The sequence below is a fragment of the Sinocyclocheilus anshuiensis genome, unplaced genomic scaffold (assembly GCF_001515605.1).
Source record: "Sinocyclocheilus anshuiensis isolate Anshui unplaced genomic scaffold, SAMN03320099.WGS_v1.1 scaffold58, whole genome shotgun sequence".
NCBI classification, from domain to species: Eukaryota; Metazoa; Chordata; class Actinopteri; order Cypriniformes; family Cyprinidae; genus Sinocyclocheilus; species Sinocyclocheilus anshuiensis.
The window spans coordinates 378,552-405,831 of record NW_015547688.1 but is presented as its reverse complement, the minus strand read 5'-3'; the positions used below and the strand labels follow the sequence as shown (position 1 = coordinate 405,831).

General features: G+C 37.8%; 3 protein-coding genes across 9 annotated transcripts in view; 2 read left to right on the top strand and 1 right to left on the bottom strand.

Moving 5' to 3' along the window:
• The window catches only part of LOC107703365 (MKL/myocardin-like protein 2), a 38,556-nt gene extending 19,199 nt beyond the window's left edge, over positions 1-19,357 (top strand). For 3 of the 5 annotated variants that reach the window (XM_016505964.1, XM_016505962.1, XM_016505963.1), the window contains 14 exons: positions 3,323-3,388; positions 4,559-4,614; positions 4,939-5,014; positions 5,157-5,297; positions 5,984-6,144; positions 6,434-6,541; positions 8,070-8,317; positions 9,756-9,924; positions 10,003-10,731; positions 10,828-10,953; positions 13,578-13,706; positions 14,179-14,313; positions 14,900-14,960; positions 15,039-19,356. In XM_016505964.1, the coding sequence (XP_016361450.1) occupies positions 3,323-3,388; positions 4,559-4,614; positions 4,939-5,014; positions 5,157-5,297; positions 5,984-6,144; positions 6,434-6,541; positions 8,070-8,317; positions 9,756-9,924; positions 10,003-10,731; positions 10,828-10,953; positions 13,578-13,706; positions 14,179-14,313; positions 14,900-14,960; positions 15,039-15,499 (2,666 nt within the window). In that variant the 3' untranslated portion in view covers positions 15,500-19,356. Of the gene's footprint in view, positions 1-939; positions 963-3,322; positions 3,389-4,558; positions 4,615-4,938; positions 5,015-5,156; positions 5,298-5,983; positions 6,145-6,433; positions 6,542-8,069; positions 8,318-9,755; positions 9,925-10,002; positions 10,732-10,827; positions 10,954-13,577; positions 13,707-14,178; positions 14,314-14,899; positions 14,961-15,038 lie in introns of those variants that run through there. The other 2 variants (XM_016505966.1, XM_016505967.1) reach the window with 2 other exon arrangements.
• Positions 19,358-20,111: 754 nt separating this feature from the next.
• Positions 20,112-23,691, bottom strand: LOC107703331 (U11/U12 small nuclear ribonucleoprotein 25 kDa protein-like). Of its 3 annotated transcripts, XM_016505921.1 has the most exons (9): positions 23,343-23,691; positions 23,136-23,226; positions 22,959-23,064; positions 22,811-22,885; positions 21,887-22,723; positions 21,520-21,721; positions 21,212-21,328; positions 21,052-21,090; positions 20,846-20,927 (listed from the first exon to the last, which is right to left on the bottom strand). In XM_016505921.1, the coding sequence occupies exons 1-5, from the start codon at positions 23,544-23,546 to the stop codon at positions 22,666-22,668; spliced, it is 534 nt and encodes a 177-aa protein (XP_016361407.1). In that variant the 5' UTR covers positions 23,547-23,691; the 3' UTR covers positions 20,846-20,927; positions 21,052-21,090; positions 21,212-21,328; positions 21,520-21,721; positions 21,887-22,665. The 3 variants fall into 3 exon arrangements, with proteins under 3 accessions (XP_016361406.1, XP_016361405.1, XP_016361407.1); XM_016505920.1 differs by lacking the exons at positions 22,811-22,885; positions 22,959-23,064; positions 23,136-23,226; positions 23,343-23,691 and adding an exon at positions 20,112-20,642 and having other exon boundaries at positions 20,780-20,927; positions 21,887-22,652; XM_016505919.1 differs by lacking the exons at positions 21,887-22,723; positions 22,811-22,885; positions 22,959-23,064; positions 23,136-23,226; positions 23,343-23,691 and adding an exon at positions 20,112-20,642 and having other exon boundaries at positions 20,780-20,927; positions 21,520-21,845.
• Positions 23,692-23,978: 287 nt separating this feature from the next.
• Positions 23,979-26,985, top strand: LOC107703329 (DNA-directed RNA polymerase III subunit RPC10). The gene is made up of 3 exons (XM_016505918.1): positions 23,979-24,237; positions 25,346-25,433; positions 25,577-26,985. The coding sequence occupies exons 1-3, from the start codon at positions 24,127-24,129 to the stop codon at positions 25,702-25,704; spliced, it is 327 nt and encodes a 108-aa protein (XP_016361404.1). The 5' UTR covers positions 23,979-24,126; the 3' UTR covers positions 25,705-26,985.
• The last annotated feature ends 295 nt before the right edge of the window (positions 26,986-27,280 follow it).

The following is a 27,280-nucleotide window of genomic DNA, read 5'->3' as shown; positions in this document are numbered from 1 at the left end:
TTTTTGTTTTTTTTTGTATTAATATCTAGGTTTTCTTTCAAACTCACACCCAAACATTACCTCACCATTCAGTTAATCATTTAGCTGGCTAACCATGCCTGTTCAGGAAGTTTATCTGCTTTTAATGCCTTAAGGGAGTAACACCTCTTCACAGGTTTCTTAACAATCAGACTTTCAAGTGCATGACGATATCTCTACAGCCTTCACTGTTATTAATATATGGTTTCACTTGTGAGAGTTTCATGTGAGTTATTAGTCGTTGGGATGGTTCCCATCAGTGAACCGTAAACCAAATGGTATATTCATTTATCATACAGTCTCTACAGTCCTCCGGAGCTCTGCAAGCACCCATGAAGATACAGCTGAAATATTTTTTGCAACAGTAATGTCAACACAGTCCAGGTCAACGTCAGAGTGTTTCTTAAACGGCTTCAGTTTAGTCAACATTAACAGGCTTAGTAGCCATAACACAGACCATTCATTTAATTTACGATAGCGTGTGGTTGCGTTAAGGTGCGGTCATATTAGCGAAATTTTTAGGTAAAAAAAAGATCCATTGTTAGTCAATGAAGCTCACACAGAAGTCACTTTTAAACCAAGCGGCTTTCTGTTAGTCAATGTGACAAATTTGACTAACTTGAACCCTGTTCCTATTGAAATGACTTGGATTCCTGTTGAAATTACTTGATTTCACCCCCCCAAAAAAGCAAAACGGTGATAAATGTGACAACTTTAGGCTTGGTTTTGGATTTAAACTGAATCTTGAGAGGGTTTTGGAGAAGTGAGACATACGAGGATCTAAGCTGCCTTTTGTTTATTGTACAGTTCGAAAGAGAGGCCTGGAGCCAGATAAAGGTCAGTCAGGGTTCAGCAGAGAACATCAGGAATGACATCAGTTCAACAAACACTGGGATGACTGCAGGCATGTCATGTACCGGCGTACTGACGTGAAGATGATTATGGTATTACTCTTCCATCAAGCTTCATTGGGCTTCATTGTTCTGAAAAAGCTGCTTGGTGGTGGCACGGATCTTGATTTGTAATGGATAACCGCTTTAATATTGAAACCCACCAGAGAACCTCCTGGCGCAGATAATAATGGAAAACAAGATTTGAGACAGAGTGTTCCAAGCTGTAGGGGGGGTTTTAGTAGAGGCACTCGGTTCCCTCCTTCAGTCTGTCCACTCTTTATTCAGCTGTGATACAGAATGTATGTGTTCAACGTACCCCCCACCCCCAATGCCATTTCCAAACTCTTCTGTTTCCCAGGCCTTGTTCTCACAACGGCTGGGTTTATTTTAGCAGGGGTGAGTCAGACAGAGTGGTCGCTCTCCCGGGACTTCGGCAGAACTGGGTGTGCTAGGCCTCATTCTGCAGCCAATCTGATCAGCTCTGTGCTCCCCAGTGCCGATGATGGGTGGAAGCGGGGGTCTGCTGGGGATGTTCCACGCTCCGCTGTCCCATTTGTCACGATCAAATGCCATCCTCCTCTTTAAATGTTTTGCAGAGGAGTGGTGTTATTCTCTTGAACCAACATGCCTACGCTTGTGTGTTTTGAAATGTATAAACTGAGCCGTCTTGTTAGGATGGTGAAATAGCATTCACGGTGTATGTAGTAGGCTGTGCATAACGGCCCGCATTTCACCTTTTCGCTTGTCTTTTTGATGTTCTTGGTTGTTAATGCACCAGTGCCTCCTCATCCAAAGCGTAACAGCTTGCATCTCGCTTTTTATGGACAGCAAATCCAAAGTCAAGAGTTCAAATGACATCACCTCGAGAAGTTGATAGGACCATTGCAGTGTTTATTATTTTGTGCTGTTGTTGATCTCTTTTATAAACAGCATTCTGTTGTATGTTTGATTTTGAGGTCAAAACTGTTGAGATTTTTTTTTTAAGCTTAATACTTTTAATACATTTCATTTCAAGTACAAATCTTGGATTGACCTCATCCCCGAAACATTTTGGATGAAAGATTAAATGTTGTGGATTATTTGTGAAGTGTTAAGTTCTAAAATTATTTATTACCAGAAACACCAAAACCAAGCAATACTACCACTATTAACTATTCGCTATTCAAATTATGCATACCTATTCAAGTTTTATATTCCACATTTACTACAAGGGTATTGGCCTTTCTTTCTTTATTCATTTATTCTTTCATTCATTCTTTTATTATTATTATTATTATTATTATTATTATTGTAGTACCCCAGTGTATATGGTGCTATAAACCTGTCAATCATTTTAGTATCATTGAGATACTATTATAGTATTTATTATTATTTTGAATTAGTTTTTGTAATTATAAATTTATATGTTTGTTTTCATTTTAATTTTTTTAAATCATTTAAATCATGTTTGTTGTTTGTTGTGTATATAAATTAAAAAAAATATCTGTATAGTTTGTTAGTAATTTTTAATTGTGTTTCAGTTTTAGTTATTCAAGTACATCAAGTTAAACTAAATGAAAATGAGAAATCTTGGCAACTAGCTGAAATAAGATAATTCCTCGTTTGTTTTATTTCAGTTTTAGTTTTAGTTAAAGGGATAGTTCACCCAAAAATGAAAATTCTGTCATTAATTACTCACCCTCATGTCGTTCCAAATCCAAAGACCTTCGTTCATCTTCTGAACACAAATTAAGATATTTTTGATTAAATCCGAGAGCTTTCTGTCCCTCCCATAGACAGCAATGCAACTACCACGTTCAAGACCCAGAAAGGTAGTAAGGACATCATTAAAATAGTCCATGTGACATCAGGGCTTCAACCGTAATTTTATGAAGCTACGAGAATACTTATTGTGCACAAAGAAAACAAAAATAACTTTATTCAACAATTTATTCTCTTCTGTGTCAGTCGACGCACATTCTCGAGAGTACCATGACGCATCGTGTGTGGTGCTGCTGACATTGGAGCTGGCTTTCTGACGTAGAACCCGGATGCACTGTGTCTTGTTTACAAGCAGAGGAATGTACAGAGTTACGTCGTTGTACTTTCATGAATGTGCGTCAAAGATTGACACGGAAGAGAAGAAATTCTCTTCATAAAATTACAACTGAACCACTTACGTCACATGGGCTATTTTAATGATGTCCTTACTACCTTTATGGGCCTTCATTGTGGTAGTTTTGCTGCTGTCTATGCTTTGATTTCATCTAAAATATCTTGATTTGAGTTCTGAAGATGAACAAAGGTCTTACAGGTTTGGAACGACATGAGGGTGAGTAATTAATGACAGAATTTTAATTTTTGGGTGAACTATCCCTTTAAAAGTAGAAACTCATCGAAGTTACATTTTTCTGTTTTTGCTTCCTCCACAGTGCTTCAGTTAAGACTACTGCAGAGGCGCACACGCGAGCAGCTCGCAGACCAGGGCATCATGCCACGTGAGTATGCATGCTTCATGGAAACATAACGCTCAAATGTCAACTATTAATGTTTAGACAAATTCAGCCTGCATGCAGTGGACTTTCATGAAAAAATCCGTTGCGCCCGAAAAATGTTAATCAAATGATCTACTTCCTTGTTATTTTAACTCTTAATGCAGCATCATTAACAGTGCCACTCACATTATCACCTAAGCTCTGCACACACACTGTACTTATTCTTCATTAAGTGGAACACATTTACCTCCAGACACAGTTTTTTGTAGATTACACTTTTGACAGCAGGGGGATGGAGTAAGTTATGCATGTTGGTAAGGAGAGCAGTTCTAATAAAAGAAAGCGTCTGTTGAGGATACAAACTGATAAGGAAGGAGAGCTAGAACAATGGTGTGACTGATGTCTGTCTGGAACAGCGGGAGCTGTCCTGCTCTCTCTGTGCTTGCCGTCTGTATAGGGCCCCTAATGTCATGGTCCAAGCTCCAAGAGTAACAAGAGTGAGTCAGCGACTGGGCCTGCACTTTTGCTCAGCAAGATCTGTGGTTACCTCCCAGGCTTTAGTCAATGCTTAATGGCTTGGATTCTCCCACAAAGACCAGTTCTTGCATTCTTTAATCATATTAATGTCAGGCTTATACCTTTCCTGAAAGTGCAGCAGACTATTTAAGAGTCCACTCTTGGTTAGTGATATATGACTAATCAGGGTGAGCAACTAATGTCTTTGCTAATCAAGCCGTAGCGACTGTGACATAGCACTCATTTCCTGTTGACCATGAATGTAGATGACAGTTCAACACCCACTGAAATACTCGTAGCAGAAATTTTTCTTGAAATGTTGTTTGAAAAAAATATTTTTGTCTTCCAGTAAACAATATTTCAAAAATATTCAAAAATGGTTAAAACATGATTTATGCAAAGGAAAATTGCATAAAATAATTAGACTTGTTTTCAGAGAGTATATCTTGAATTAATTTTGTTTTTCTTTACACATTGGCAGATTGACTTTTGTTTTATGCATATATCTAACAAAATAGCTTTAAATAGCAAAATATAAAAAAAAATTAAAAAAGCTTTGTGCCATGAAAACATGATGTTTTATATAACAGGACATTAAATAATGTCATTTGACTTCTTGTTTTGAAATGAAGGCTTTGAATATATTTTTCTTTCCAGCGCTGAAGACACCTGCAGCTTTTCACGGGCAGGTCAGAAGTCTGGAGAGAGCAAGAGTAAGACTCAAACGCTCAAATATTCCTACACTTTGCATTATTTATTAGTGAACTGGACATTACACAGGTTTAGTAATATAATGTTATAGAAAAATCACAACAGTTCCATTATATGTGTTGTTTATCATCATCAAGTCATGAGTCTGAGTAAAGAAATTGAACAGATTTGTTTACATCATTATTTCATACTGAGTTAATTAATTACATAATATATTACACTAGAAATCAACATTTAACAGCTACTAGAGTGCTATGAGAACAATAACAGATGAATTTCATGGAAATTCTTAATTCAATTACTCGTATTGCATTTTCATCATACAGACTGAGAATTTCCTGAAGCATAAAATCCACAGCAGACCTGACCGCTCTGAACTTGTTCGTATGCACATTTTACAAGGTACGCACCTTATCAAACAGATGTGATTTTTTTTTTTTTAGCTCTTAAGAGCATTGTCAAAGTCTTTTGTTTCACTTCCTGGATACTTAATTTATCACGCAGCTTTAGTTCAGTATGGTCTGATGTTGTTTATGTATTTCAGAAACCCACGCAGAGCCTTCTTTGCAAGCCACTCAGATGAAACTAAAGAGGGCGCGTCTAGCAGATGACCTCAATGAGAAGATTGCACAGAGGCCTGGACCAATGGAACTGGTGGAGAAGAAAATTCTGCCTGTTGACATTGGTAAAAAAAACAAAAAAAACAATGAAATAGTATTATTTTCATGCTTACTCAAATTAACTGGAATTGCCAAAGTAAATGTCAGTTACTAAATAGTTTTGTTTTGTGTGGGGTTTTTTGTTCTTTTGTTTTGTTTTGGTTTGGTTTTCTTTGTTTTGTTTTTTGTGTTTATTGCTTTTGTTTTGGTTTGGTTTTCTTTGTTTTGTGTTTATTGCCTTTGTTTTGTGTTTTGGTTTGGTTTGGTTTGGTTTTCTTTGTTTTGTTTTTTTGTGTTTATTGCTTTTGTTTTGGTTTGGTTTGGTTTTCTTTTTGTTTTTTTGTGTTTATTGCTTTTGTTTTGGTTTGGTTTTCTTTGTTTTGTGTTTATTGCCTTTGTTTTGTGTTTTGGTTTGGTTTGGTTTGGTTTTCTTTGTTTTGTTTTTTTGTGTTTATTGCTTTTGTTTTGGTTTGGTTTGGTTTTCTTTTTGTTTTTTTGTGTTTATTGCTTTTGTTTTGGTTTGGTTTTCTTTGTTTTGTGTTTATTGCCTTTGTTTTGTGTTTTGGTTTGGTTTGGTTTGGTTTTCTTTGTTTTGTTTTTTTGTGTTTATTGCTTTTGTTTTGGTTTGGTTTGGTTTTCTTTTTGTTTTTTGTGTTTATTGCTTTTGTTTTGTTTTGTGTTTATTTTGTTTTGTTTTTGTTTGACACTGCAGTTGGAGAACTGGATGTTTATAACTTCAATGAGGACAGCAGTGAAGCTCTGTCTCCAGAGCAGCCAGCTAGTCATGAGTCTCAAGGCTCTGTATCTTCTCCTGTAGAAGCCAGACTGCCTGAACCATCCTCTGTTTCACCTCCAACTGGCTCCAAACTCCAGGTCAGCGTCTTAACAGTCCCTATATTCACATCCAGACTGATTACCAGTTCAGAAATATTCAGTTCTAATATTTACAGTTAGCTTATGATGAATAGGTCTGATAGAGAATGCTTTCATTAAAGCATATGAAGTATGAAGCTCTCCAGAAGAGCTAAGTAGCTTCTGTTTTCTCTACAAGTTATCCAGACATCAGCCTTGTGTTGCTGGTTAGATTTATACGTCTCTGTCCCTTCTTATGGACATATGGCTTTTAATCTCTTTTTATCAACTGTGTCCACCTACAACCCAGAGTTCAGACTTCCTGAACAGAACATCAGTAGAAGATGGCCGAGTAATGACTTCCACTCAGACAGTCACTGCTGCTGCTCCCACAAAGCCTGGACCCACCCTTGTGAAGGTAAACCATATGTCCTAACCACCATGATGTAATTTCCTGCCTATGTTTATTTTTGAGATAAGGGTCAGTGACTCACAGCATTACTGGCTAATTTCACAATAGCAACTCCAGCTAAATAATGACATATACCACACTGACTGTGAAACTGAAAGAGTAAGAGGTAATAAATTGATAATGCTGTAATCATAGTCAGACATTAACTGAAAAATATGAGTCATAGATTGATTAAAATACTGATGCTAAAGAGTTTTTATAGAATTTTATATACACTAGCATTCAAAAGTTTGTGGTCGGGAAGATTTTTAACATGTTTTTGAAAGAAGTCTCTTATGCTCAACAAGGCTGCATGTATTTGATCCAAAATACAGTAAAAATAGTAATATTGTGAAATATTATTACAGTTTTAAATAACTTGTTTCTGTTTGAATGTATTTTTAATGTAATTTATGCCTGTGATGCTAAGCTGAATTATCAGCATCATTACTCCAAGAAATCATTCTAATATGGTGCTTTGCTGCTTAAGAAACATTTATTGTTATTATCAGTATTGAAAACTATTGTGCTGCTTAATATTTTTGCGGAAACTGTGAAAAGAACAGCATTTATTATAAACATCTTTACTGTTACTTTTGATAAATTTAATGCATCCCTGCTGAATAAAATTATTAATATCTTTTAAAAAAAATCATACTGACCCTAAACATTTGAACAGTAGTTTAAATCTTTGGTAAAAAAAAAAAAAAAAAGATTGCGTTCGGTAACACAGCGTAAAGACAGGAGAGCAGAATAGCTGTTTTTTGTCATACTAAAAAGCTTGTTTACTACAACTTGTCAAAGGTACCTTAGGCCAAATCAGTTTCAGAAGAGCAGCAGATGCAGAGCTACAAGTGCTAGCAGCTGTCTTCTGTCTTCAGTTAGAGGTTAAATGAAACATTCACACTCATAATGCGGAGAAGAACAAACTGAAGCTGGGGACAATGAAACAGGAGTCAGGCAATAACTTGTGCATTTATCATAATCCATGCCTTCAGAGCATACTCCACATATTTACTCCATGACAGAGGGTCACTGCTGACCCAGTGGAGCTTCGGGAACCTGCTCATACATAAGCCGGCTTGAAATGGTGTGTTATTACATCCTGATGACTTTCAGCTCCCTTCCCCAGATGCCAAACCATTTTCATGTGTATCCTGTGACGCAATATTTAGGAACAATGAGGGTCATGTCCCCTCCATGCATCCTGTTTCCTCTTCCTATGATTTTAGGTAGATGTTCATACAAGTCCCACCTAGTCACAGCAGTTGCAAACTTGCGGTTTTGCCCACAAATCTCTCAGCTTCTGGTATTCTCAGAGTTCTGACATCTCTGTTAGCAAGAGAACTGAGCTAGTTGAAACATTATGGGAATCACCTAAAAATCACAAAGCAAATAGACTTGTGTTGCACTAACTGACTAACACTGACTAGCACTAACACTGACTGTGGGATTTCACCTTTTGTTCAGTTCTTCTGTCCTTTTTTCCATGCAGCAAAGCCAGCCCAAACAGTCCAGTGACAAGAGCCGAAGCAAGAAGAGTAAAGAACCCAAACCGCGAATTAAGAAGCTCAAGTATCACCAGTACATCCCACCAGACCAGAAGCAGGAACCCAATGAAGCCCCGATGGACTCGGCATATGCCAGGCTGCTTCAGCAACAGCAGCAGTTCCTGCAGCTCCAGATTCTCAATCATCAGCAACAGCATTACAATTACCAGGCCATATTACCAGCACCACTCAAGTATGTCACACTTCCAATATAGTTTCCAACATAACATGCAACCCTTAGCATAAACACCTTGTGTCACTAAAACCTTAACATGAAAAGCGTTTTTCACAACCAATTTGTTTAATAATTCACATATTATATAATAGAATGATTCAACATGAGTATACTATGTTCATTATTCTTTCAATGTCATAACATGTTGTTTGAATCTGGATAAACAGGAACACATTTAATTTCTGAGTATTTGGTAAACTCTGTCAGTGATGTAATTTTACATGAATGAAAAACACATTTCTGAAGAAAAAAAATGCTTTGCTGCAAGAAAAGTGGACAGCTCAAGCTATCCAAATCACAAGACAATTTTATTTAATGTTAGATGTGTGTGCTGTTTAATGTTTGTTTTCCTCCAATACATAACTTGCATTTTACAGTTGCATTGTGTAGTTGTAAGTGTTACAATTTGAGTATTTGCATTTTGCAAAAAGACTTGCATGCACATTGACCAGACTGATAATATAGTTTTGACTAAAATATTAATTTTGACAAAATATTTTGTTTTTGGACATAATTCAGCTTTAAATTGATTTTAATTAGAACATTCTGAATTGAAATCATACATTTAACACATAATACAATTGTTATGAGAGACATGATAAGTCTATTATATTCATAGAATAGTAATATGTTCAGAACATTATACCTCTTGTATTATTATTAGTAGTAGTAGTAGTAGTAAGTGATTTAATCTGTCTGTCTTTAGGATAGTTTTTGTGTGCATTAATGTATAGCATAGCCTACAATTATTCTTTTATATTTGTTTTGTATAGCTTTCAATTTGCACATTATTTTGGAGGAGAATATTGAGCAGGGGATGGAACACTGTATATTTTTCCAGTATATACAATAATTACATTTGCCCTTTTTATATGTACATTGTGCAGATTGTCCATAAAAAGTGCTGTGCATCAACTTGCTACAGTAGCACTGTAGTTTGGCAGTAGTTTATAGAGTTCAATGCCTTGGGGAACACCGGCACTTTGTGCATATGGCATAAAAGCATAATGCTAGTTCACTTGCGTAATGTCAGTTCAGTTGAATAATTGGTTACGGACCAGTGCAATTGCATATGATTCTGATATATCAGCTCTGACACTAAAAGGATTTACTGTGAGCCTGATTGCTTTGCAGCAGAAGTATGTAGCTCAGAAAAGAATGTGAGCGTTGTGTACTATGAGCGATAGCCTTTAAATAATGGTTTCACCTACTAATCATGTCTAAAAGACCTGTCATCACCCCAGCTGTAGTACGGCAGTTCCTCAAATTATTTTCCATTTTGGCTTCTGTTGCTGCAAGATATACCTCTGCTTCTATTGTGTAGAAAGACCGTTTATTGTGAATGATGAGGGAACAGGAAGTTCCCATTGCATTTAAAATCCTTCATCCTCTACAGGCCAGTAGCTGAGAGTCAGAACAGCTGCCCCAACATCACATTGAGCACCAGCCCGAGTCTTTCCGCTCCCATTGTGGTATCTCTGCCGAATGCGGCTCCTTCACGTGCCAACAACACTGTGACCGGTCGTAAAACCGGGTCTCTGCCTACCAACCTAGATGAGATGAAGGTGGGTAACATGCTGATTTTTTTCCTGCTCCTACAATATATAAGTATGCAGAAGTACCACTGTTCTTTGAACCTCTAGGTGACTGAGCTTAAGATGGAGTTGAAATTGCGAGGACTTCCTGTATCCGGCACCAAAACAGATCTCATAGAAAGGCTTAAGGCCCACCAGGAGAGCTCTCAATCTGCTACAACCATGGATACAAACATCTCCAAAGCTTCTCTGCAGCCTGACAGCATGAGCACAACTCCACCCGTTTCTCCTGAGGCCTCCAACATCAGTATGAAGAACAGCAGAGACAGTCCCACCAAAGCTCTATTTACGTTGTCTCCAGCCCGTCCACCAACAGGCACCTCACCCCTCAAACCCGCACCTGAAGACATGACCATGGACATCAAGGTGTCCGAAAAAGACCAGCGGCTTCACGAGAAGGAGCGCCAGATTGAGGAACTCATGCTTAAGCTGGAGCAGGAGCAGCGGCTGGTGGAGGAGCTGAAGATGCAGCTGGAGGTGGAGAAGAGGAGTCAGCAGGGCGGAGGGCAGCAGCCTGAACCCAATCCATCAGTCCAGGTCAAAGAGGAGAACGGAGCCTCCCCGAGCTGCAACTCCAAGCAGAGTCCCCTGCGGCAAACTACAGGTGTGAAACAGGAAGAGCCACATGCCCAGCGGCACCACACCCCAGTCCAGCAGTTCTATATCAACACACAGCAAGTCCCTCAAGTGCTGCATCAGCAGACACTGACCAACACTCAGCCTGCCGCACAAATCCTGCTGCCCATCAGCCTGCCCAACAATCCCATCAGCACACAGGTCTCTTAACATTCATGAAATGCCAGTTCTATTTACAGTAAGGAAAATGTATAAAATAACAATCTCATTTGGAGTTTTTCTCTATACTTTTTGCAGGCGCAGACCGTTCTCCAACAAACAATGCCCAGTCAAAGCATCATACAAACACCACTTCTGCAAACACAGACGTCCAACAACACAATGTTACAACAGCATTCAAATCAGACGGCATCTCCACCTCAAGTAAGCAAAATGATTTACATCAAGCAAATGATCAGACGGGTGAAAAATATACCTTGTAGACATTAAAGAGGGGTCCTGATCCATGTCTAGAGTCACGGTTATCACCATTATCATGGCTGCTTTTCCACCGTTGGGTTGAACCATTCTCAGTGGTTAACTGTTCCTTTTGTAACACAAATGCAGAACACCCTACCACAGTGGCCTCAAACTCAATTCCTGGAGGGCCACAGCTCTGCAGGGTTTAGCTCCAACCAGCTCCAACTCACACCTGTTTGGAAGTGTCTAGTAATCCTGAAGACCTTGATTAGCTGGATCAGGTGTGTTTGATTAAACTGGGCAGAGCTGTGGCCCTCCAGGAATTGAGTTTGAGAACACTGCCCTACCAACTGCATGGCAGCATACTATCAAACACTCAAAACACTTTAGCAGTCCTATAGAAATGTTTTTGCAACCACCCCGAACACCCTAATAACTGACACCCTAACAAAGACCGTGCCACACCAAGCCGACAGTCGGTCATCAGCCAATGTCCAGCTGTCATTGAGCAGCTGTTCAGGCAACTGAGCATGTTGAGTTTGCAGCATAGTCTATTAGTGAGAGACCATTAAGATTAGCTGTTCAGCTTAATGCTGGGTTCACACAGCACGATTTTAGCCCCGATTTTCACTCGCCGACAGTTTAGTGGAAATCGCTGACAAATGCCCGAAATCAGAGGCAAATTGGTGCTCGTTCATGAGAGCGACAATCACATAGTGTGCGTTATCAAAGATACGATCTGAGAGAAGTGTTAATGCATCACCGATGCCCGTGAGATATTTGCCATGCCAAATATCTGGTCGGCGAAATGTGTTTTGACTGGAAATGACATTGGCAATGACCTACAGCCAATGAGAAAGCAGAATACAGGGCAACTGAAAGGAAAGTTCAGGTGAGTCATAATTGATCTGCAAGACAACATGAGGAAGCAACCATTCTCTCTTTAATATACTTATTTATTTTGTATTTTTCACTGCATATCAGTGTACAGATGACTTGGTTTGCAGGCTTTTTGCGGGCTACCATTTTTGACCGGAATAAATCCATGCTTGTGCGAGAACGCTTGTCTCTCACGTGAACTTGCGTTATTTCCTGTATCAATTCTCGCATGTGTTTGCCTTGTCTACAAAATATAGAGTTCTGGCATGAAACTCTAGATGGCGCAGTCCGATAGGTCTAACTCAATCTGACCTAATGACATCATTATCACATGGCACAGCTGATTGGTTCTCTCCTGTATCGGTAGCCAATGAGTTCGCTGCTCAACATTCAAATATATGACTAGTGCTTGCTGTAACAGTTGCAGCTTGCTTCAGAAACCCTTCACCTTCCCCAGCTCCACCTGTATAGATCTGCTACGAGGTGATTCATGTACACTATATGGGGGTTATTTCATGTATGTTATATTTGCAGCAGCAGTATTTCTTACATGCTCACAGCAGCATGTTGTGCATGTATTGGCAGTAGCAAGTCTCGGTACTTGCTCTGCCGCAGCAGCAGCGTAGCAGATCTATTCCGCCAAGACCAAATACATTTACATTATCATGTACATTACCATGCCAATCCCTCCGAGAGTTGTCATGACAGAACTACGTTTCACAACCAGAGTTGTCAACTACTCTTCCTATTGAAAATTAGTATTGCCTAATCCATCATGTAGTGTGCACACAACAGCAACTATATGGTACCCCAAACAGTCGTACAATGTGAGAAGAGCAGCAATCTGACGTCATTTAAAATCGCGCATTAGCAAACAAGAAAAAAAAACAGAAGTGATGAAAACAAGCAAACGGGAGACTTTGTATACGGTTTGTATATTCACAACCCTAGCTCTTGCGGTTTCCCTTTTGGAACGACTAATACAGATTGCTGCCATCTACTGGTATGGAGAGCAATTTAAGAACATATGTGCTGGTTGACCATTGGCTATAGTCTTTGTGGCGTGTTCAAGCGCATCTTTTCAGCTCAGACACAGGGCAATATATGAACTATATGAGCTACTTTAGACATACAAGGTAATTACGATATCCATTATGCACAATTCTAATTGAAAAGACACCACAAATAATGATATTTTACTTTGCAGTAAAATAGTAACACATTAATACAACAGTTAGAAAAGGATACACCATATGATCGGAGTTGTTTTGTTATGCATGTATACTTTAGGGTGCTTGTAGATCTTAACCTTTCCTCTTGCTTTCAATGTTCCTGCACTTCATAAATCCAGTTCAGCTCACTATTGTGATGACAAGGCCCAGACACATTTCTCTCTGATTTGGCACGTAGGTTGAAATGGAAAGCCTTTCTGAGGCCTGCAACATGTTCTGTGCTTATCTCTGTTGTTGCCCTGGCAATAGCAGTTGAGTTCAGGTGATACATTATCCTCTCAACTACATCAAACGCAGACCTGACTAAATAGGTGATAGAAGTAGAGAGTACAGAGAAAATCAGAAAGAGCACTTATCACTAAGACAGAGAGTTGGTTCGAGAACAAGAGGCCTCTGTTTACACACTGATATACACAGATGTTCTTACTCACTCAGTGCACTGGGCCTAAAACTGCCTCCTGCTGCATGTGTTTACAGGCTTTACCCCTGTGTGGAAGCTTGTCTTCTGGGTTTGAGTACAGACAGAACCAGAGCCAGCCCATGGCAGAAATGCCCCAGTGCTTCCTCAACAACTCGCCCAGACACACAAATGGACCTACTAACAAAGTAAGACAAACTGACCACTCTGTTACGTCCTGAAACATACTCAGCATACGCAAGCACACAAAAACAAATTCTCCTAGCTAGCACAAGCTACGTTTCAAGTGCTGATGCACTTAAAAATGGTTTAGAACTCATAATGCAAAACAAGCACACCATGCTTTCTCAGTTTTGCCATAAGGGGCGCTATATTGGGTATTAAACTATCTACACAGTGGGAGAGTAAACAGTCTTCTTCAGCTTCTTCAACTCAACTTGCTAGCTAACTATCATAAAATCAGAACAGAACACTTTAACATTGTGGCAAGTTTGCACAAGCTTTTAAATCTGTGTAATGCATATATTTATGTTTTAGGCCAAGATCCTTATATACTCTTGTATTCTCTTTATGTATATTCTATTGTATATTTGCCTAGTACTCTAGAGCTCTGCCTAGTAACCCCTATTACACAGTTTGAAAGTTATATGTTTTGTTCAGCCTCCCTCGCCCTGTCAGCTCAACTATATCCTTCAGCCATCAAAGTTCCCCAGTCACCGCAGCCCAAAGAGCAAAGACCCACCCCGTTACGAGGAGGCTGTCAAACAGACCAGAGGTCTGCAAGCCACAATGCAGGTAATTTAAAGTTAGGCCCAAAGTGTACTTCAGTTTTGACAGCCAAACACATAACCTTTCAAAGTATGCACCAAAAACTGAAAGTTTCATCTTTGTACAATGTCTGCGACATTTCTCTCCAGACGTTATATCTGATAATAAATATCTTCAAACTCATATAACCTAGAGTTGCGGGTATTTCTTAACCCGCTCATCAACGCCGGTGTCTTTTGTTGTTACCGTCTCTAGTAGTTTGTTGTAATGTTCTGTCTCTTCCGTTTCTTTTTCAAATATGAAACAATAGTGGTGCCACCTTGTGTACAGATGAATTAGTGCAAGAATACGCCATTAGAAAATATGCTGATGAAGAAATTTATGTCATGTATACTGTATGCATACCCTGGCATACGCATAAAAACTGAAGAATGCTCTGGGGTTTAGGTTAACAGACTTTCCCACTCGGAAATATGACTTCCCTCTGTCATTCATGTGCTCAGAATTTGAATATTTCCAACTCTATTTGAAGGGCACAGTACTAACTTTGCACACTTGGTAATCTATTTTGAACACTTTCTGTTGTCTTAATACCTTGTATTCTTCCATAAAGGTTCCTACTGCTACCAGTCAGCACATGGACGATTTGTTTGACGTTTTGATCGAGAGTGGAGGTGAGAAAAGACAAAACAGCTCTTGAATTTCAGCTACAATAGGTTTCTATAACTAAACCGTTTTCTGTGCTTTCCCAGAAATATCCCCTCTATCCAGGCAGGATCCTTCTCTGGACAAACTTCTTCCAGTGACCGCAAACATCACCACCCTGCCCATCAACACAGTGCTGTCTCGTCCTCCACCGCAGATACACGTTGCCCGTACGCCCAACCAAACCCAAGCGCCTCCACCCAACATGGTAGCCCTGGCCTCCAATAACCAGTTGGAGGCCCTGCTGGAGGACGCTGAGCCACGGACCCTGAGACTGATGGAGGAGCTTAAAAACCAGCTGCTGGAGCGGTCCCACTCCCCAATGGACACTTCAGATCTGACCTTCACCGACACGCCGCCTTCTGCCCTCCCTCTGCAAGACGCAGGCCTCGACAACATGGAGTGGTTGGACCTTACGATTCCAGGTGCTGCTGGTATCTCCTCACCGACTGCAGTCTTTTCATCTGATTTCTTGGACTCCACTGATTTACAGTTACACTGGGACTGAGCTCACAAAGGGATGGAGATTGGAGACGTTCTGAAAAGATTTGCAGATCTGTGTGCAAACCACTGATAGTGTAGCATCAGCTTTTCTCAATTGCACCTATACGTGCAGGTTTGTGTGCTGTTATTGTCACCAACACCTCTTTCAAAGCAGAAGAAGAATGTAGAGACACTTTTTTTCACCTGTATATTTAGGCAGTGAGCTTCTGCTTTTCATATTTTGAAGCAGTCTTTGAAACTGCTGGCCTATATTATAGAGAATGTTAGAATGTTGTTGTTTTTTTAGATTCTGATAAGTATAATTTCTTACCTAAGACAGAACATGTTTTAAATGTATCATATATTTTGGGGAAAGCAAAGGATTACAAGTACAATCATAGTGCCTTTGCTGTTTGCGTTGTCCAGAAACTCTGTAGTTTTAGAGTTAAAGGATAGTAAGTTCAAAAAAGTATTGTTCTCATTCCAAGCTCGGATCTTTCTTTCTTTCTGAACTCGAAAGAAAATGTTTTGAATCTCGTTCAGCTGTTTTTTTCCATTGGGATCCAAAACTTTCAAACTCCAAAAAGGACATAAAGGTAGCATAAAATTAATCCATATGACTTGACTGGTATATTCAAAGCTTTCGGAAGCAGCACAATTACTTTCTATGTTAAACAGATCAAACTTTATTTACTCAAAGTCTTTATTAACTCTCAAAACATACCAAAACATTAAGCAGTGCATACAGAGACTAAGTTAAATTTGGCTTCAAGAATTTCTTCTTCTTTTTCAGTAACATGTTTCACTCAGACATGTCACAATACAAAAGACTTGCATTTAATCACGACTTTAAATGTCAGACCTCACTGAATGTTGTATGTCATGTGCCCAATCAACATAAAGGCTTAAAAACTGCATATCATACAAAATGATTCATATGGATTCATTTCATGCTACCTTTATGTCCGTATTGAAGCTTGAAAGTTTTGGACCCCATTAACTTGATGGTATTAACAAAAACCAGCTGAAACGTTCTATAAAATATCTTCTTTTGTGTTGTTGAAGAAAAAAAGCCATTTGAGTTTGGAACAACATAATGACAGACTTATAATTTTGGGGTTAACTATCCTGTTAACTAGGAACCTGTTTAGTGGCTCATTTACATTCAACTGCCATGGTCAATGAGCTGTTAACTGTTGTGTTAGGGTACTCGAAATTGTGGCAGCTAAATAATAACATTCAATTTCTAAACATTCGAAATCATCCAGTGCATAGACTGGGAAAGGTCAGAGCGAGGTTGTTTACCAAACCCAGCATGAGGCCAAAGAGAGGGAGGGAGAGAGGCACACAAAACGCCTGACTAGGGGCCATTATTATCCCTATCAAAAGAGTAGATCGAGTGGACAGGGTTCAGCTCTTACAGTCTGAACTGACAGTGTTGCGTGTCTTGACCAGGGAAACAACTCTAAACAGGACCTGTGAAATTTTCATATTCAGATCAGAATGACAAAAGAGAGCAGCTGCATTTTGATTGGTCAGGCTCTTAACTGCAGTACAGATGTGTTTTTTGGACGTAGATGAACTGAAATTCACTGTATTTCAGAGTCTGAGCTTCTTTCTTCATAACCACTGAAATGCAGGTAGCTGGCAGGTAATTTGCCTTTGTTAATGTACCGAAACCTCACCTTCTCAGTTATTTGTAAGAATCAATTAGTTTTTGGTTTTAGATTTTTTTTTTCTATAAAATGTGACAATGTAGCGTCATCTGCTGGCACAGTTTGAAACAGATGTATCACCACTCCCTTCAGATGGATAATTATGAAATGTTTTCCTTCAGTGTTTGGCAGATGCAATAGCAGATTTCTCTTTAGACACGCTGTGAAAATATGCCATGCATGCCAAATAGTGCACTTACTTGACCTTGGACTGAACTCGTTGACAATCAGTTCCTTATCCAAACATGTTGTCAAAATGAAAGAATGTATTTCTATATTTAGAAATGTAATTTCTAAAGGGATACCATAGTTCTGTCTCTATCAGAGACCCAAAGCTTTTAATTTTGTAAACGTACCATTTTACTGCATTTATGCAGTTCTCACATATATTTTTCACATTTTATGGCTCTACATGTATTTTTTTAGTGTGAAAAAAGGCCCGCGGTCGAGTAAAATCCTATCATAAGACCTTAAATGAACCTGTTAAGATTATTAGGGTTTGTGTACCTTTTTTCAATATGTCCATCAGAGTAACTGCTCTGTTGTGAAGAGGAAAAGAAGAGAAATATATAAAATCTTACTGACCCTTTGAAGTGCGATGTAGAATGTATGCCTCATATTTTGCACGGTGTATATATTTTTACAATATACATTTTATACAAATGTATTTGTGCAACTGTAAATAATGTTTTGAGGTTATCTTTGTACATATCTTTATTGTATATACAGCCTTTTAACGATAAAATGTTTAACCATGTTCTGGCCCCACATAACCTTATTTAGCAAAGCTAACAACACAATAAATATACTTAACATTTGACAATTTACCAAAGATAATATTTTTAACCTAACAACCTACAAGATAAAATAATTTAGAATTGCTTTTAATCAGCTGAAGAACTCATACTCTACTGCATGCAAACAGAATCAGGCATTTGTTAAAGTACTGCCAGGGTTTCTGCAGATTTTATAAAGGTAAATTTTACACTTTTTAAGACCAAGTAAAGGAACTTTTAAGGAATAAATTGAAGGGAACACAATGTTTTCAAAATGTGAACGTCTAAGTAGCAAAGAATGGCTTGTATTAGTAATACTTCAAAATTCGAAAGTACAGCTTTCAACTAAACTCCATTACTTTTCAATTTATTTTACAAAATAAATAAATACAGCTTAAGGTTTAAATAGCTCTGCTCCCAACCACTAGAATATGGAAATTACTTAACTGTACCTTTTGATCACACCACAAAAAAAGTGATGTTCTTTTGAAATGTCTAAACATCCTTACATCAAGATACATTTACTTGGCAAGCAAGTCTGAAGATTGTCAAATTTGGTGAAAATCGGGCCAGTGGTTTAGGAGGAGAAGCAGGTTTTCAAAGAAAATCAAAATGCCAGACAGGACATTTGTGGTGTAATTAGTATCGATGGTATCAATGTTCTCAGCATGATCCAAGAAAATCTCAAGACCAGTTTCATGACAAAAATAATCAAAAGCTATTAGCATTTTTTGACCACAAGGTGGTGTTGCCCTGAAACTTTTTGAGTTCCATCAGGGCATGGTGCCAAAGACAAATACAGAGTTTCGTAACGATACGCTAATGCTTTTGTAAAATATAGCGAAGCTAAAGTCAAAATGGCCAACATGGGAAAATTGGGTATCAATCAACTTGCTATGCTGCACTGGAGTCACAGAGACAACTGTGGTCTTGATTTTTGACCAAACTGTTCGGAAGTTATAAGCAAAAATATAAATGTTTTCACATCACCTGACAACTAGGTGGCGCTGTGCCGAAACTGTGCAGGTACCCTCAGGTCATGGTTGTCATACACACCAAGTATAGTCTGAATAAACAAAAGCGTTGCATAGATATAGCCTCTTGTCCATTTTGATGTGTTTTTCTTTAATTAATTTGCTTGTTATTCAGGGCTAATTAACTTGAATTCCATGTTCTTGTTTTTTGTCAGCATTGTCTGAACATGATCTGATTTTACTTTTTTTTATGTAAATCAGACTAATGGTCTAGGAGGAGTTTGAAAAAGTAGGTTTTACGGAAAACTCAAAATATCGGGAACATTTTTATGGAAAATGACATTCAATCGAATTATCTTCAGCCAAGGAATCAGAAGAAAAAAAGAACCGTTGGTGGGTTTTTCTTTTCCTTTTACAAAAAAAAATGTATTCCTTTAATTTTAAATGAACATGAGTGCAACTTTGGACAGTTGGTGGCGCTAGAGGGATCCAAATCTGCTGTGGTTAATGCTCAGACTGTCCTCTATATGTGTGCCAAACTTCACAACTTTTTACCATACGGATTTATGGGCTGCCATAGACTCAAGAGCGAGAAGAAGAACATTAAAGGATACAATAGGTATCTACAGACCTTCGGTGGTTGGCCCCTAAATATCTGCCCATAGGCTCCGAAAAATCAGCTTAATTAAACCACATTGTTGCAGATTAGTGCTGTCAAACGATTAATCGCATCCAAAATAAACGTTTTTGTTTACACAATATATGTGTGTACTGTGTATATTTATTTTGTATATATAAAGACACACATACAGTATATCTTTTGAAAATACAATACACGTATTTACGTTTATATTTATATTCATATTATACATAAATATATTTAATATATAAATATAACATCTTTTTCTGAAATATATACATGCATGTGTATGTATTTATATATACATAATAAATGTACACAGTACACACATATATATTATGTAAAAACAACGTTTTTGGATGCGATTAATCGCGATTAATCGTTTGACAACACTATTGCAGATATGTATTATTGCTGTAAGCATAAACTCACTTAATTGTTTTCAGTTTTTGCAAGATTTCATTTTACATTTGCATTTCAAGTAAATATATCTTGACTTTCTACTCTGATTTAAGAACATTTTAAGGCCTAAAATTGTAAAAGGGCGATTTAAGACTTAAAACCGCACAAACCCTGATTGCATTTTCATTTCTTTTTGTTTTTATAATCCTGCACAACCTGAAAGTGTTCAGTGCTTTAGCAAATATTCAACCCAAAATTCTAATTTGGCATTGAATGTAAGTTCAAACCAGAAGACTGAAATCTCACAGAAGATTCAGACGTCTTGCATTTTCCTTTCGGTATGGATAGTTTTGGAGGCAGTTTTAAGGCAAACCGAAAAGTTGGCTTCGTCCCCACAAAGAGCGAACCGTGACAGCGCCATATCGTATCCTTTAAAAAAGCCACTTCAGGTAATTCCATGGGGACTGTCCCTGTAAAACGTTCAGGATGACACCGGCTGAAACAATTCCAGCAACCTTTTCAGTTCACATTGGGATTGAAACATTCCACTCCTCAGAGCTTTTTGCATGTTTTTATGTGACTCCGACATTTTGGACACTTGTGAACGACGTCTTTGCATCTATCCATGCAGAACGGGATGACACAGCAGCCAGCTATACAACTACACAAGAAACAGTCAAGAACACAAATATGTCATGTTTAACCCTTAATAGAAAGACATAATGGTAATCACACAGTGGCATAGTGGACGTATATGAGAATAAATAAAGTAAAATATCAGACGGCAGTTCATCTCACCAAAAAAGAATGGAAATAAGACACACAATATAGGCGGCACTGCCAGCTTTGGTTGTGACATCTGTGGTTATATACTGGCGACAGAATGGACACTGCGTCCGAGCTGAGTGTCGAGGAAGTTGCTCAACATCCAGAATCACCTGCGGAGCTGAGAAAAACAAACATGAGCCGCTTTCAGGAAGCTCTGGTCCTGTTGGATTTTGTATTTGCGTAATTGTCTCAAAACACTTCACATCTTACCATCACTGAAACTAGTGTTAAAACCTACTAACCTGGATAAGATGGACTGTCTGTAGATGAAACAGTAGTGTCTGAAATAACAAAAACATAAGGACATATGGAAAAAGAGCTGCACCTTCAAATACAAATGTCAAACTCCAAATGTTTAAGTATAATTCCTGTAAAAAAAAAAAAGATATCAAATTGCCATACCTATTAAATGATTGCCTCCCGACCTTTCTTGCAAATTCACCAGTTCAAGCTTCTTTTCAGTGAGAACTTTAAGCTGCTCATCGATCTCTTCAAGTTCTTCAGTCTCTCTGGAATACTCTGTTGGTTACAAGATCTCGTGTGAGCAACATTCGTTTTTTCCTTACGTACTGTAACACTATACAATGAGAAATCGCTATATTTGCATATATAGGCTAACCAGATTCTTTATTTATGGTTAATAATCCGTAAATGTCTTCCACTGTTTATTTGGCTTCTGTTATCAAGCAGTTCCAGTTAATGGGACTCACGTTGCTCATTCTGGCCATTGTTTCGCTTGAACTGGATGAGCATTGCCAGGATATTGCGTTTGTCAATCAGCTGCTGTCTGCGAGAGGACAGCCGGTTCAGCTCCTCAAAAATGTTTGTCAGCTGTTCATCAGGCATGTTGAGGGTTGAGATGACGCTTCACGTAAACCTCCTAAAGCCTCAAACCTTCATACAGCATCCACTCTGAAATAGATAGCCTACGATAGTTTCATAACAGAAATGAGCCGTAGCGTCCAGTCAAGAAGAACTGTTTAATACAAGTTTATTCCTGATATGAAAAATACTGTTCAACCCTAGTGCAATTACAAAATTAAAATAGAAAAATAAATTATATATTTTAATAATTACCCTGCAGTGTCTCTTCAGTCGCTCTTCACATTGCAGTAATAAGGAAATATGAGGCTGGTCATACTGTAGCTGAACAGTATGAGGAACATATCCTAATATTTAAAGTGTGTGGTTTACCTGTATTTTACTACCAACTCACATGGTGACAAGGGTCTTAAAATACAAACATCTACAGTTTTGCAGCGAATCTGGTGGGACTTTAATATTAAGCATTTTAACAAGCAGCAGCAATGGGAGTTAAATTGCACTTTTGAAAACAACTCATTTTCAGGTTTAATTATTTTGATCATTATAAAAGCAACATGAAATACACAAATATGATTTTTGTAAGCACTTTATGAGACATTTACTTCCAGTGAATCAGCTGTTTTGTGGATGTACCATGTATACATGTTAATAACTAGGCATCTTCGAAACGGAGGACTATCACACATTTGCATCTTTGCAAATGTGACAGTTTGGGTTTCTGTCCAACTAAAAGGAACGAAGAGCCTTTATCAAATGTATTCTAAGAATAGCTATTTAAGTTACTTGTTAGATTGCTTCAACAAGTGTCGTCTTCACAGGATAAGTTTACCTTAAAAAAATTAAGTTATCATTTACTCATTCTCATGATGAAAAAAATGCAAATGCAATTCAAATGTTTTCCCATTTTTTGTTCCACAGAAAAATAACAGGGGACAGTATTTGGTAGGGAACACCATGAGGATGAGTTTTTAGTTTTTGGGTGAACATATTTAAATAAACAAATTTCACCCATTAAAGAGAACTTCATTTGTTCATTTCCTTCTCAGATTCTTCAAAAACGTCACTTCATCTCTGTTCCTGATCCCGTAGCTGAGGACAGAGGAAACACAATCAAAACATATTATAAGCAATCACTGTGCACCAAATGAATACAAGTTAACACAGATTTGGACTCACTCCTTCAGCTTTCTTTTGTCATCTTCTAATTTTTCTCCATTGAAGACCAGATGAAATGTCCTCCACACGTATTTCCTTGACAGGGAAAGTGGATTAGGACAAAACAAACAAATACAAAATCACATCCTATACTTTTTTCATGTCTCACCAGCTGATGTGCTTGACACCTCCCTCTCGTTGTTGTTTTAGCTCCATATATCTGCGAATGGCTTTCTTCAGATCCAGAACCGTAGCAGACTGCACAACCACAATAGCTGTGAAAAGATTTGCTCCAGTTAGAATCAATAAATGTATAGCAATTCCAACTAATTCCAAGAAAACTCACGCATGACTTCTCCATCAGCCTTACAAACACGAACAGTCATGGCTTGACCATATTCCAAAGCCACCTGAGAGTTCACCTCCTCCAACGTGACCTGAACATTTAAAAGATCAGAAAAGATTGGGAATTCTAGACCTTACATTCAAACATGTAGCTTGTTTCAATATTTTTATATTAAAACGAATTCTTCATTGTTGTTTGATGGTAGACCTGAATTGGCAGGTCGCACAGTAAAGGGTCCTGGACCATCAGAGCCAGTCCTTCCTCAAAGATGTCAAGAAATTCAGAGTGTGGCAATGCCTCCTCGTCGTCTTCTTCTTCTTCTTGCTCTTCTTTAATTTCCTCTACGACAGTTTTCTCCTCAAGCTCAGCCTCGTCGACATTCTTTAGGTTTTCTTCCTTTAATTCATCCATTTTCAACTGATGACAAGCGAAAACTTCTTGATGTATGTCTAACGTTACATCCAGAAATACGAGACATAAAGTCGTCAAGTTCTTTTCATGTTTATGAAATGAATTAGTTAATTTATACGGAATTATGGCACAGCTGCTAAATTATTTCTGAGCTTTTAAGGTGCATACCGCCACCTCCTGTGCTGGAGTGTGAAGTCTACAGTTCTGTTACGTTCCAGCTTTGCTTATATCCATTTTTTTGTCGGAATATTTCTGTGATGCACCAAACTTTAGTTCCGCATACGTTTCTATGTTATATTTCCGATACTGACTATACAATTCTTAACATTTAAATAATTTAATTTAACATGTATATAGTTCCTGGCAGTTCTAGGTATATATAACATTACTATATACCCTATAATTAATGTTTATTCGCGTTTATATTTCGTTTCATGTCGAGCCTAGAGTAGTGAGGAACGTTATCGTGTATCCTGTAGCGACTAGACATGAGAATGTGTGTAAACACACTTCATTTGCATCAGAAAAAAAAACAATAACAGTATTTAGTATACAGTACTATATATATAACCTCTTGAAAATGCTCCTGTTTTGTCCAACTTGTGGGAATGTGTTAATCGTTGAAGAGGGACAGAGATGCTTCAGATTCGCGTGTAACACATGTCCATATGTGCACAACATCACGAGGAAGGTAATGAGTTACCATTACAACATAGGAACGCGTTTGGAACATTTTGTTTAAATATGTGCTTATCTGTAGTTTGTTTTTAAACGGAACACAATAAAATACTTTGAAGATGAAATGATTGGACATTATGATTCAAGCATATCTGATGATGCGAACCTTCGATTAGATTACTCGTGGAATAAAACGATTGTTCGATTCCAACACGTGTAACATGTGATTCGAAAACATGATAAGATTGAAGTTTATAACATTATAACGATATAACACACTAAATTCGCATTAAACAATGTGTGTTCCATTCAAATGCATGTAATGCTGGAACAAAACGTGAAATTTTCTTTTAGAATATATGTAATACGTTTATTTGAATGCAAAATAAATAATGTGACTTTTCGATTCCGTGGCTGCTGCATCCGAATAAGCATACGGGAAGTATGAAAGACATGTTTTCTACATAGTATCAGCCAGATACTTTGTAGTAGGCGAAAAGCAGTATACGAAAACAAGTACGCAACTGTAGGTCACATGATAATCTGAACATGACAGATGTGGTATTAATAAATACACAAATTTGTACTACATAAAAAAATTTGAATGGTCACGAATTAAATACTTGTTTAAAAGAAGTATCTGCTTTGAGAATATGTATTTTCAGATGCCACCAAAGGATTTAAACAATGTGTGTTCCATTCAAATGCATGTAATGCTGGAACAAAACGTGAAATTTTCTTTTAGAATATATGTAATACGTTTATTTGAATGCAAAATAAATAATGTGACTTTTCGATTCCGTGGCTGCTGCATCCGAATAAGCATACGGGAAGTATGAAAGACATGTTTTCTACATAGTATCAGCCAGATACTTTGTAGTAGGCGAAAAGCAGTATACGAAAACAAGTACGCAACTGTAGGTCACATGATAATCTGAACATGACAGATGTGGTATTAATAAATACACAAATTTGTACTACATAAAAAAATTTGAATGGTCACGAATTAAATACTTGTTTAAAAGAAGTATCTGCTTTGAGAATATGTATTTTCAGATGCCACCAAAGGATATATATATATATATATGGTGTGTGTGGAAGTAACTTGGATATTTTGACAGGTAAATAACAGAAAGTACCCCAAACTGAAGGAGGTTGATGATGTTCTCGGGGGCTCTGCTGCTTGGGAAAACGTGGATTCCACTCCAGGTAAAACAGTGTATCTTAGTGTTATAAAAACTACTTGTATGCACAGTGAATATTTTACAACACGTTCTGGTGGCTTTAAATGAATGTTTTTAATCCTTCTTGATTCGTTTTGAGGTATAACACTTAATGATATTTCTTTGCAGAACCTTGTCCAAAATGTGAGCACCCAAGGGCCTACTTTATGCAGATTCAAACTAGGTCTGCTGATGAACCAATGACAACCTTCTACAAGTGCTGCAATCTACAATGTGGGCATCGTTGGAAAGACTAAATCAGAGACCTCAGATTTGGGCTTTGTTTGAGGCTTAGAATATGTGCTCATATTAGAATATTCAGTTTTCATATAGAAGATTTTATATTTATTTGTTGGAGCCATAACCGTGTCATCATGTATTTGGATTAAAAACCACAGATACCCTTTATGCATCATTAACTACTTTATTTTCACTTTTACAGAATGTGTATGTATCATTATGACAGTAACTATATGAGCTTCGTTGGCCTGATGACTGATTTTGTGTGTGTGCGCGCGCATGCAAGTAATAAAATTACCGCTTGTATATGATAGTTTGTCTTTTTATTTGTTCAAATAGTCAGTCCATAAGTTGTTTTACATACACATTTGAGACTTGAGTTGAGCATGGCATCTGGTGTAGTGCCATATACTATTCTCAAGGCATCTATCTACAGCTGCATTCCTGTAATACAAGCTTGACATCTATTGTCTGCAACAGCATCAAGTCACTTCACAAAGCAAGTAGACCTACGTAGTCAAGAACATATTAAATTAAAGGGAGCCAGACTGGACTGCAAGTAAACCCCATGATCATGCATACATATTTACTGGAGATTAGACAGACATCATGTAGTTTTTGCAGATGATGGAGAGGTGTCTTGATATTACAGGTCATGGTTGATAGGATGAAGTTAAGCTGGATGGGATGAGGTAATTATTTTTTTCTTCAGTCAGACAATAGTACATTGGAATTTTAATTGCTGAATACTTTGAAATCAGAATTTAATGTGGCAGTTTGTAATACCTGCATACGCATATAGGGCAAATGCTATGAAAATTCAGTGTTTATTTCTGATTAAAAAGATATGAGGCTTGTGTGCATTTACCGAGCGACTGCTACATTTTGTGTTAAATAGTACAATGGAAAGATGGAAAATCTGATTGTTAAATAGCTATAATGTTGGCAGATTGTTTACCAGAAAAACAATTATTATCTGAATCTTCATTTAAAACTACACTATGTAACTTTTTGATGAAAACAAATAATATTAAAGAGCTAGAGTAAAAAAGCCCTTAATTCACCCAAATACAATTTAATTACCCTATAATAATTACTTATTGTTTTAGAGCAATCAGGACGGATTTTGCGGGAAATTGCATAGGCTACAACATTCTTCCGTGCGTTGCATTATTTATCAGCATATATCCGTACACAGAGAAATATCTTAGCGTTTATGTTGTGGGAGAAGCGTGACGCTTAAAGCTGCAGTCCGTAAGTTTTGCCTCTTTGTCACCATCTCTGTTTGAAAACCTGCAATTGCAGCTGTGTGTGGAATTATCTTCCTTGCGTGGTTTGTGAGGCGGCACGGCTCCAGCGCGGATGAATCTAATGTTTTGAAGAGTATGTGTGGCAGTCAGTTACCACACCGGTGTGGATATTGTACTTTGCACTCACAGATTCTAGCCTACGTCTTGGAATATATGACTCAAATAAGCATTTTCACCGGATATTGTCATCTGAACAAGTAAGTAACACGTCTGCCACGTTTGTTCTGACCAACTGAGGAAAAAAGCATTACAATAAATCGCGCTACCAATGGTGATAATCTAA